General features: G+C 35.6%; 2 protein-coding genes across 3 annotated transcripts in view; one reads left to right on the top strand and one right to left on the bottom strand.

Annotated features, from left to right (window-relative positions):
- Positions 1-7,247, top strand: part of SHOC1 (shortage in chiasmata 1) — a 96,966-nt gene extending 89,719 nt beyond the window's left edge. The window contains exons 21-24 of one of the 2 annotated variants that reach the window (XM_003264000.2): positions 443-574; positions 861-1,010; positions 2,329-3,289; positions 6,546-7,247. In XM_003264000.2, the coding sequence (XP_003264048.2) occupies positions 443-574; positions 861-1,010; positions 2,329-3,289; positions 6,546-6,646 (1,344 nt within the window). In that variant the 3' untranslated portion in view covers positions 6,647-7,247. The remainder of the gene's footprint in view (positions 1-442; positions 575-860; positions 1,011-2,328; positions 3,290-6,545) is intronic. The other variant, XM_003263999.2, reaches the window with a different exon arrangement.
- Positions 1-12,217, bottom strand: part of GNG10 (G protein subunit gamma 10) — a 134,681-nt gene that overhangs the window by 102,228 nt on the left and 20,236 nt on the right. The gene's annotated exons all lie outside the window — the stretch shown is intronic.

Below are 12,217 nucleotides of genomic sequence, written 5' to 3'. Positions count from 1 at the left end.
TTGTCTTTGAAAAATCTTGCACTATATTTTTAAAATTCTTATTTTAGTTGACAACTATTAGGTTTAACTTTTGGAAACAGCAAAATGGTAATATTACTAGTGATATTCAAATTGCTGATTTTTCTAATATAGTTGAAATATAACACTATATTTTAATGACTCTTAATAAATGCCAAATGAAATGAAAATGATTTAGTTCCAAAAATTAAAAATACAAGGATATCACATTTAAATAATAAGGATATCACATTTAAATAAGGAAGGAAAATTGGTTATCCTCATAAATAAAATATCCTGGACATAGATAAACCAATAGTTTCTATCTAAAATTAGATAGAATCTGCTGTTGTTTAATTTTATCTTCTAATTAAAAACTTTTAAAAAAATATTATATTTTGCTTCCTAGTATTTCCTGTAATCTAACATAAAAAATATTTTTCAGCTTATAATTGCCCCAGGAGTAGAAGCAACTGCCTTGATAATTCGACAAATTGCTGACCACAATTTAATGACCTCAAAGAGAGATCCTCATGAATGGCTGGATAAATCCTGGCTTAAAATTTCACCATCTGAGGTATATTTTCTAAATGTATAAAATAGATATTTGCAAAGCAAATATAAAAACCTGTATTTGAATTTACTTTCTGGTAACATTTTCCCCCCAAATGTCTCAAATTGAGTGGTAGGTGCAATGACAAAAGTTTTAATCTGCTGCAACGAGTAAAATAAAATGGATCACTTTCAAAAGACGACTGACTATTTCTTAAACTCTTTTCTAGGAAGAAATGTACTTACTTGTAGAGTAAAATGGCTCACTTTCAAAAGACTGCTGACTGATTATTTCTTAAACTCTTTTCTAGGAAGAAATGTACTTACTTGATTTTCCATGTATTAACCCATTGGTGGCTCAGCTTATGCTAAATAAAGGACCTTCACTGCATTGGATATTATTAGCAACTCTGTGTCAACTTCAGGAACTCTTACCTGAAGTCCCAGAAAAAGTGTTAAAGGTTAGTTATTTGAGATCTGTATTATGATATTAATTTATTTCCTTTCGATTTGAGTATCTATTTTTACAATAGAATTTTTAAAATGAAGGTATCCAGGTTTAATTGTTTTGGACTTCAAATAGCAAAGAAATAATTTACTTGAACTAAATTTCATATAGACTTTTCATTAGCTGTCAATTATACATTGTATTTTATTTTATATTTTATTTATTTACTTTTTTTGAGACAGAGTTTCACTCTTGTTGCCCAGGCTGGAGTACAATGGTACAATCTCAGCTCACTGCAACCTCCACCTCCCAAGTTCGAGAGATTTTCCTGCCTCAGCCTCCCAAGTAGCTGGGATTATAGGTATACACCACCATGCCTGGCTAATTCCGAATTTTTTTTTTTTTTTTTTTTTTTTTTTTTTTAGTAGAAACGGGGTTTTACCATGTTGGTCAGTCTGGTCTCAAACTCCTTACCTCAGGTGATCTACCCACCTCGGCCTCCCAAAGTGCTGGGATTACAGTATTTTTTCTTTTTTTGAGATGGAGTCTCCCTCTGTCACCCAGGCTGTAGTGCAGTGGCTTGATCTCGGCTCACTGCAGTCTCCAGCTCCTGGGTTCAAGCAATTCTCGTGCCTCAGCCTTCCGAGCAGCTAGGACTGCAGGTGTGCACCACCACACCTGGTTAAGTTTTGTATTTTTAGTAGAGACAGGGTCTCACCATGTTGGCCAGGCTGGTCTCAAACTCCTGACCTCAAGTGATCTAACTGCCTTGGCCTCCCAAAGTGCTAGGATTACAGGCATGAGCCATAAACCCCAGCCTATATTATACATTCTAAAGCTATTTTATACAGATAAATTCAATATAGTCGCTTTAAATCATTTTGGAATATTATTGTGCTCATAGAAAATTCAATTATGTACCCTATTCACATGTATTTACATTACCTCTTACAAACAGTCCTAACATACCCTTAATTCTAGCTGTAAAGACAACTTTAGCCTTACTGGTAATATTTTAAAATTCTTATCAAGGAAATAGTATTCATGTATGAATTGTATAACTAAAAATTCTATTGTATTTGCTGTGAGCCTAAAATTGTTCTGAAAAATAGACTATTAAAAATTCTATTACAAATGATTAGAAAATATGTATGAATTACAATGAGTTTTTCTTTTAATAGAGCCTAATGATTTCATGTTCTTAATACCTGGATCCATGTAATATCTATGAATAGACTACCTATTTATATTTTGCCTTCTTTCCATATAGATAAGCATCATTATTTATATTTACTAAACTGACATTTGCATTATATTAATTCATTTTTTAGCATTTTTGTAGCATCACTTCCCTATTCAAGATTAGTTCTTCTTCCATAACAAAATCACCGCAAATTTCCTCACCTCAGGAAAATAGGAATCAGATTAGTACCTTGTCTTCTCAGAGTTCAGCTTCTGATTTAGACTCTGTCATTCAAGAACATAATGAATATTATCAGTATTTAGGATTAGGAGAGACAGTGCAGGAAGACAAAACCACCACTTCGAATGACAACTATTCTATTATGGAACTAAAAGAAATCTCAAGTTTTTTACCATCTGTGTCTTCATACAATCAGACCAGCTACTGGAAAGACTCCAGCTGTAAACCTAATATCGGGCAGAATACTCCTTTTCTAATTAATACAGAATCAAGGAGACCGGCTTATAACTGCTTTCTAAACCACAGTGATTCGGAGTTAGATGTCTTTTCTTTGGGTCTAACACAAATGAACTGTGAAACTATAAAATCACCAACTGACACTCAGAAGAGAGTGTCAGTTGTTCCCCGTTTTATAAATTCTCAGAAAAGGAGAACACATGAAGCAAAAGGTTTCATAAATAAAGACGTATCGGACCCTATCTTTTCACTAGAGGGCACTCAATCTCCTCTTCTTTGGAACTTTAAGAAAAATATATGGGAACAAGAGAATCACCCGTTCAACTTACAATATGGTGCAGAGCAGACTACATGTAACAAATTGTACTCTCAGAAAGGTAATTTATTCACTGATCAGCAAAAATGTCTATCAGATGAGTCTGAAGACCTCACATGTGAAAGTTCAAATGATGAGACTTTCTGGAGAGAATTACCATCTGTCCCCAGTTTGAATTTATTTCATGCTTCTGATTCTAATGCAAATCCAAAAGAATTCAACAGCCTTTACTTCTACCAAAGAGCTGGAAAAAGTTTAGGACAGAAAAGGCAACCTGAATCTTCATTTAACTCAGGAGACAAGGAATCATTAACAGGTAACACTATCCAATAGTTGATAAAACTACTATCAAATTTAATTTTAAAAGATAAAACCATCTCCAAATTTAACATTTTTTTGTTTTAATTACTACATTTAAAAAACTTCTCTGATAACTGTTGGGTAAAAGAGAAAATCTAAACTCTAAAATAAATGCAAAGAAAATATATTGTGTTAAATTATTATAGCTTTAAGTGAACTAAGCATTCAACTTAAGAAGTTAAAAATAAGAGCAGTGCAACTCTAAGTAAAGCAGGAGACTAAAATCAACAAAGATTAAACAGAGGAATCAGTGAACTAGAAAATTAACCTCTTTGTGGAGCAGATATATTTAATTGACTAACATTTATTAAAAGAGCCTAATTAGGTGCCAGTCTCTATTTTAAGTCCTTTATTGGATTATTTACTTTAATTCTAACAATTCTATTAAATAGGCACTATTATTAGCTCCATTCTGGTGGATGTTTTTGAGTTGTCTGAACATTTAAGCATATCAAATTTTTAAAAGAACAATTTAATTTTCTTGTTTCTAGTGATTCTAGCTTTTCGTTCAGTGTCATTTCTTACTGCATTGGCCCAAGCATCTAAAACAAAATATTAAGTTCTAATGGCCGTACAAAGGTGGCCTTCCCCAGGATAGGAGAAAAAGGGGAGGGCAGGGGGAAGCTTAAGTTTCAAACTTCTCTTTTTCATAGGTTTTTTTGTGAGGCCTGAGAGGGGCCAAGAAAATCTTGTATTCTTTGTTTTGTTTTAAAAAGGATTCCCAAATTGTATAAGCTACAGGACTTGTAATGCTTGGATTTGCTCTTATTTAATACTTACAACTTGTTTTGTTCTTCACTTTAATGGGAAGTATTCTGTGTCTAGTTTTGTAAAAACTTCTGTGAAAAACAGATGCTGAATTTATCCAAACTCATTTTAGTACATATTGGGAAAAATCAAATGTGTTTTCTCTATTGACCTATTCATGTCAAAGATTATATTTACAGGTTTACTAATATTAAATTATCTTTGCCATTTCTGTGATAAACATAACTGGTTTTTGAGGGGTGATTCTTTTTTTTAAAATTTTTATATTTTTGTTTTATTTAATATTTCATGCTACCTTGTCTAAGAGATTTTTTTTTTTTAAGACAGGGTCTCTCTCTGTGGCCCAGGCCGGAGTGCAGTGGCATGATTGGTTCACTGCCACCCCCACCTTTCGGGCTCAACCGATCCTCCCATCTTAGCCTCCCAAGTAGCTGGGATTACAGGCACGCACCACCATGTCTGGCTAATTTGTTTCTATTTTTAGTAGAGACAGGGTTTTGTTATGTTGTCCAGGCTGGTCTCGAACTCCTGGGCTCAAGTAATCTACCTGTCTTGGCCTCCCAATGTGCTGGGATTATAGGAGTGAGCCACCTGGCCCGGCCTAAGAGATTCTTTTAATATGCTGTTAAATATGGTAGCTAATATTTGTTTATGATTTTCATGTCTACATTCATGATATTACATTGTGTTCTTTATTTGTGCCTTATCACATTTGGACATAAAGGTCATGCTAACTTCATAAACTGGATGAAAATTTCATATTTTTCTGCTCTGAAACAAAATACGCATGTGAATTACTATATGTTCTTGAACACAGGGTACTCCAATATATAACCCCCATTTTCCAATGAGAAGACCCAGAAGTCGTTTTTAAATAAATTCTAACATTAAATGTTAGAAAAAGCTTAAAACTTTTAGGTATATGAGTAGAATAGTCAAACAAACTATAAGGTGAGTTCTTACATGATCACCACCTGTCATTCATCAGGGCTTAGAATAAATTTCACATTACAGCTATGGGTCAAGGATCAAGCTCATGAGGGAAAACTTAAAAGCAAGAGTATTGAAAATGGCATATTAAAGACTCTAGAGTGGAAGCTGAATATGAGCTACTAATACCATTTTTAAATATGGTATTCTAATTTTTATTTTTTTCTTATTGATCTATTATAAATTTTTTCTTTGAGCCAAGAGTGGGGTTTTTCTCATGTTGTTGGTTTTTTTGAACTTTTGTTATTTCTGACAACTGCATTGTTATCAGTTTATTATTTACTTCTTCCATTTATTAATGATGATTCTTTATCCGACTTGGCAAGGATGTGGTGAATTTTGCTCATAATGTTCAAAATGCTGGTAATCTCTTCAAAACTGTTTCCATCTGTGAGTGTACTTGGGATACTTTGTATTGGTTAACTGGAAATTTGTGTGTGCTTTATAATTGCACCTGTGGATACTAATATCGGGATAACTATATATGGATTATATATAATACCAAATGAAAAAAAGCCACAGTCAGGAATAGGAAAGGCAAACTGGAAAAAAAAAAAAAGAAGAAGAAGAAGAAAAACCTGACAGAATTGTATACACTCTCACCACAAAGATGGATACAAGGTACACGGAGATCAGGCAATATGTCTTTGTTTTAGGTTCAAAGTCTGTCAAAATGAGCCTCTAACTTATATCCTAATTAATGAGGACTTATTGGAAACTTTCAGGAATTAGGAAGCCCTGCCTGAGTTGCTTCCCAAACCATTTTGGATTGTTTTTACTTAAAAATGTTAGAATTAGAAGAGAACTTAGAGATTATGAATTATAACTTTTCATTTCACAGAAGAGAAAATTGAAACCCAGGGAGATTTAACTACTTGTACAAGGCATGAGCATAAAAATATATGCATTTATCACTAATTTTTAATACCGGGCCATTAGGTACAGAGGCATTTATGTTAAAAACATACTTTTTAATAGTTATTATTTTATCTCAGTTTGGAAATTTTGACACTTTATAGGTAGATGATAAAGACACAAAATCCATTTGAATAGTGAGGAAAACATACCTATACTTCAGCCAGGCATGGTGGCTCAAGCCTGTGATCCCAGCACTTTGGGAGGCCGAGGCAGGTAGATCACCTGAGGTCAGGACTTTGAGACTAGCCTGCCCAACATGGCAAAACCCCGTTTCTACTAAAAATACAAAAAATTAGCCAGGCATCGTGGTAGGTGCCTGTAATCCCAGCTACTTGGGAGGCTGAGGCAGGAGAATCGCTTGAACCCAGGAGGCAGACATTGCAGTGAGCCAAGATTGTGCCACTACACTCCAGCCTGGGCAACAAGAGCAAAACTTCGTCTCAAAAAAGAAAAAAAAAAAAAAAAAAGGAAAAGAAAAAACCTATACTTTACTACTGTAAGAAATAAAATGGTTTTCCTTTTTCTCCTTTTAACAGGTTTTATATACTCACAACTACCACAATTCAAAAAACGACGTCTAGCATATGAAAAAGTCCCTGGTAGAGTTGATGGGCAGACTCGGCTGAGGTTTTTTTGAAGGAGGAGAAGAGCAATGTTACATGCCATATTCCACTGTTTTTGATGCTAATCCACTAGCACAATTATTTAGATTTGCTCATACACTAAAGAAAATGCAATTGTTCAAATATTTCTCGGTATTTCTGTATTAAATATTCATAATATGTATTCTGCCCTATGGTTTGCATCTTTGTAAGTTAAATATTCTAATTTATCAGTTAGCAGAATAATTATCATAAGATCCAAAATGTCTTCCAGACACCCCCACACACAAGCCATTTAAATGAGTCTCCATCACAGTCTGACCCTTTGAGTCGGGAAGTGAAGATCATCACAGTTAACCCTCCCACATCAAGAAAGTTAAAACCTAGGACAAAATTGAAGTTAGAAAACTTCCAACTTAAAGTATTGTTTTCTGTAAACACAATTTAAGAATAAATGACTAAGAGGAAATATTTGCAACCCAGATAATAGGAAAAAAAGTTTACATTTCTCATATATAAAGAATTCCTACAAATTGATAGAAAGAAGACAACCTGATAGAAGAATGGGCAAAATATATGAATAGATATTTCCTCAGAAAAAAAAACAAAAATTGTCAATGAACATTTGAGACACAATGAAGCTTCATTACTTATTAGACAAATGCAAATTAAAACAATGTTACTGTTTTTTCACCTATCAGTTGCCAACATTTTTGAAAATTCCTACTATCCAATTTCTACATATTGAAGAAAATAACACTTTCCTATATTGTTTGTAGAGCTTCTTTAGCACAGTTTGTGTAAACCCACTAAGATGAAAAATGCTCCTATCTTTTGACTCAACAACCACATTTCCAGGAATCTCTTAAAGAAATATCCAATTACACAATGAAATACCATATAATTTGTAATAGTTAAAAATTATAGACAATAAAAATGCTATCAGTTGGGGAATAGATCAACAACTTAGACTATAGAATATCATGAAACCATTAGAAGAAAGTAAGTCTGTGTGCTCTGACAAGGCAGGATGTCTATAACATAAAGTAAAAAAAAGGGAAAAACAATATACAAAATACTATATGTTGCACAACTCCATTTCTGTTTTTTAAAAATAGACCTTTGAAAATTCAAAAATTTTCCAAAGTGATCACCATATCAGGGAACAATGTGGGCTTAAGATGAATTTCACATTCTGATATGCAATTTTGTTCACAAGAAACACTAGGTGAACTAAAAAATGACACCCAACTGAAGTAAGCTGCATAGGAATACACAAAACACACATACACACCACACTTCACAGGGTCATTGAGCCACACAATGTAGCTAATGCCACATTCGGTGTCTCAACTTTCTGGCTAGATAGCCCACCTGCTACCACCTCACAGTAACTCGCCAGTTGCAACTTGGCTAAGCAGCTTCCTACCTTCCCCTTTCTTTAATTGTTCTCCACTTTCCTCTCAGGTCTCTGCCATTTTTCTCTATTTATTCTCTCACTCTTTTTCTATCTCTCTTTTGTTCTTTTCCTTGAGCAGAAAGGGCACCGGCCATGGTCGCTAGGCAGGGCTGGCCAGTGGGACAGTGGGGCCTACAGGCTCAAGAGCAAACTTTGAGTATTTTTCCAGGTAAGGAGCCATATGTATTACAGTATTTGTGTATTCCTTAATCATTTAACATGTTTAAAACTGTGCTATCATTTTCATTAGGTTTCTGTCTTTTTTATTGTCACTGGCAAAATTTTTTAATATTAAGTCCCAACTCCATTTTCCCATAGGCCCTGTGGTGGTTATTGTGTGATTTTATATAGCTTGGTGATTTTTAGGAATGCCTGTGTCATATTGTAGCAGCACTACTGAATACATATTCTTCTTAGCAGCTGCTTAATATAATCTGCCATGATATATTTAATCATTCTCTCACTAATGAACATTTAGGTTGACTCCAACCTAAATATATGGACAGACACATTCTTAAACTTTCAACAGTGGGAGATAGAGTAATAAATACAAAGGTTGTCATTCTTTATACATTTGGATATATTTTGAAGGTACAGCTGAGGAATCAGGGATAGCACCAAGGTTTGTGGCCTAAGAAGAATGACGTTGTCATTTATTGCAATGGGGAAGATTATGAGAAAGGTATAATTTACAGAGCTTGGGAGGTCAATTTTTGGGCAAGTTAAATTTGAAATACCTACTGGACTTCCAAGTGGAGATACTAAGTAGGTATTTGTATTATGTAAGTCTCAAGTTCAGTAGAAAATATAAATCTGGGAAGTATAAATTTGGGAGTCATCAGAGTACAGATGATGTTTAAAGCTATAAAAATGGGTAAGATTACCAAGGTAGTGAATATAGACAGAAAATAGAAAAATTTCAACCACCAAGCCATGGGACAACATTAAACAGAAATAGAGGAAAATGGAAAGGAGATTGAGAAGAAGGGATCAGTTGATGTAGGAGAAAAACCAGGAGATTTCCTGAAAGCTAGATGAAGATGTTTGCAGAAGGAGACAGTAATCAGTTGTGTCAACTGCTATTGACAAATCAAGTGAGAGGAGAAAAGAGAAACATTGGATTTACCAATGTGGAGCTCTTTGGTGATCTTGATAGGAGCAGTGTTCAGAGAAATGGTGGGGGCAAAAGCCTGATTATCATAGATTCCAGAAAGCACAGGAAAGGAAAACAGGAGATGGGGAGTTTAGACAACTCTTTCTGAAACTTTTGCTGTATAGATGAGAGATGGGGTATTGGCTAGAGGAAGAAGTCAAGAGAGGGTAGTTTTAACATAGAAAAATCTCACAGTGTTTGTAAATGGATGGGAAAATTCCAGTATGGGAGCAAATGCTAATGGAGACAGAGAGAGATTTGCTGGACACAAGTCCCTGGGAAGGTGAAAAGAGATGGGATATAGTGCAGAAAAGGAGGGAGTTGGTCTTGGCTAGAACCATAGAGAGTTGATCCACAGACATAAGAAGAACCATTGAAATTATGGGCAGAGATACAGGCAGATGTGGTGGGAGATTATGGCCATTCTCTTCTGATTGCTTCCATTTTTTCCCTCTTTTCTGTTTTCTTTGATCAGAAAAGCAGAACCACTGAGAGTTATAGAATAAAGAGTTTATTATAAGGATTAGGCCTTGTACAAATGTGAGAACTGGTTTAAAAGTTATGTGGGACAGTTGCCTTTGCATCTGGTGTTGGGCCTGAAGTCACTTCAGGTCGGCCAAGCTCATTGTCAGGAGAGTTGGAAGCAAAATGGGAAAGATAAACTGGAACTTGCCAGGACAAACTAGAGTCACTTTCAACCTCAGTGATATGAAAGCGAGGAAGCTGAGAGTGAAGAAGGAGAAGGTATTGGAGATTTGAGAAGAAATAAATTATGAAACAGTCATCTAGGAGAGTGAGAGAGTGAAGGGAATGGGGGAACTATAGGGTATGTTTGCCAGAAAATATAAAGATCCTCTTAAATTAGTGATCATGACTCTAAAGTGAGAGCATTAAGTAGGTCACAAATGGAGGAGGGATGCCCAGTAGAAAGGAGGAAAACAAAGACAGATAATTGCATTTAAAGGGCTGTGGTGCAGGTGTGGTGGCCCACACCTGAAATCCCAGCACTTTGGGAGGCCGAGGCGGGGCGGATCACGAGGTCAGGAGATCGAGACCATCGTGGCTAACATGGTGAAATCCCATTTCTACTGAAAATACAAAAAATTAGCCGGGCATGGTGGCGGACGCCTGTAGTCCCAGCTACTCGGGAGGCTGAGGCAGGAGAATGGCGTGAACCCGGGGTGGCAGAGCTTGCAGTGAGCCGAGATCGCGCCACTGCACTCCAGCCTAGGTGGCAGAGTGAGACTCCATCTCAAACAAACAAACAAAAAAGAGCTGTGGCTTAGTCAAGACTGTGTAAGGAAGCAAAAGTGAGAGTGGGGCAAGGGAGATGACAAAGTATGCAAGGCAGTGACCATAATAATGATAATGTTATAATGTTAACATTGTAAATGGGACACAAAGTACATTTTATTATAAATTGAGCTGTGCATATAACTCCTATATAGAGCTTTCTCTAAACCATGTTCAAAACTCTGAGGCTAAACCTGAAGTCCACATGGGGTCTCCCTTCCTTCCTCCCCTCAACAATGGCCTTCCCCTTGACGTTTAAATGTATTTAAGCTTCTGAAGGAAGCTTTTCTAGACTTCATATCCTCTCCAACTACTCCTGCTCTGTTCTCTTTCACAGCTGAACTTCTCAAGATTATATATATCAGAAGTCTTTAGACTGAGGTACACCTACCATTAGGGCATATTACAAAGACATTTCAAGGAGTGAGTACATGGGCACCAACAGTTTTAAAAGAGTAAATTTCCAGTGCTTCAATTTCCACAGGCACTCTTTCCCAAGCCAAAGAACACACCTGAGACCTACACATCACAATGGTTCTTTTTTTCTATCCTCCATTTTTACAATTGTCCTTCCACTTTGTGAAATAAATATATATCTGTCATCCATCCTGAATCTTACTAAGCCAAGACCTAAGATCTAAATACTACCAGAGCAATAAATAAAGGAATAATTTGAAATATTAGGATCAGCAAAATCTCCTTTAAACCACCATAACATCCCATTCATCTCACTAAGAGATGCATTTCCATTACATCTACTTTTTAAAATTTAAATAAATTTTCTTTTTCTTTTCTTTTTTTTTTTGAGATGGAGTTTTGCTCTGTCACCCAGGCTGGAGTACAGTGGCATGCTCTCGGCTCACTGCAACCTCCGCCTCCTGGGTTCAAGCAATTCTCATGTCACAGCCTCCCGAGTAGCTGGGACTACAGGCGCAAGCCACCATGCCCGGCTGATTTTTTGTATTTTTAGTAGAGACAGGGTTCCACCATATTGGTCAGGCTGGTCTCAAACTCCTGACCTCAGGTGATCCGACCGCCTCGGCCTCCCAAAGTGCTGGGATTACAGGCGTGAGCCACCGTGCCCAGCCAAAATTTAAATAAACTCTCAATTTTAGAATAGATTAACAGAAAGGTTACAAAAATAAAGAGTTCCCAAATATAAAACATCAAATTTCTCCTATTATTAATATCTTACATTACTATTACTATGGTACATTGGTCACAACTAATGAACCAATATTGATACATTATTATTAACTAAACACCATCCTTTATTCAGAACTCATTAGTTTTTCTTTAATGTCCTATTTATGTTATAGGATCTCATGTAGGATATATCCTTATATAGGCTATATATACCCTCATGTAGGATATATCATTAGATTTAGTCATCATATCTCCTTGAGCTCCTCTTAGCTGTGACAGTTTCTCAAACTTGCCTTTTTTTTATTACCTTGAAGTTTTAAGGAATACTGGTCAGGTATTTTATAGAATATTGCTCAATTTGGATTTGTCTGATGTTTTCCTCATGATTAGACTTGGGTTATGTGCTTTGAGGAGGAAAACTACATAACGAGTTAAAGTTTCATTCTCAATACATCATATCAAAGGTACATGTTATCAACATGATTTATCACTGATTATGTTAAATTTCATCACCTAGATAAGGTACCATTTGCCAGGTTTCCCATTAAAAAGTTA

This window comes from Nomascus leucogenys, chromosome 8 (assembly GCF_006542625.1).
Source record: "Nomascus leucogenys isolate Asia chromosome 8, Asia_NLE_v1, whole genome shotgun sequence".
Classification (NCBI taxonomy): Eukaryota; Metazoa; Chordata; class Mammalia; order Primates; family Hylobatidae; genus Nomascus; species Nomascus leucogenys.
The sequence above is the reverse complement of the archived record's forward strand: the minus strand, read 5'-3'. Positions and strand labels throughout refer to the sequence as shown.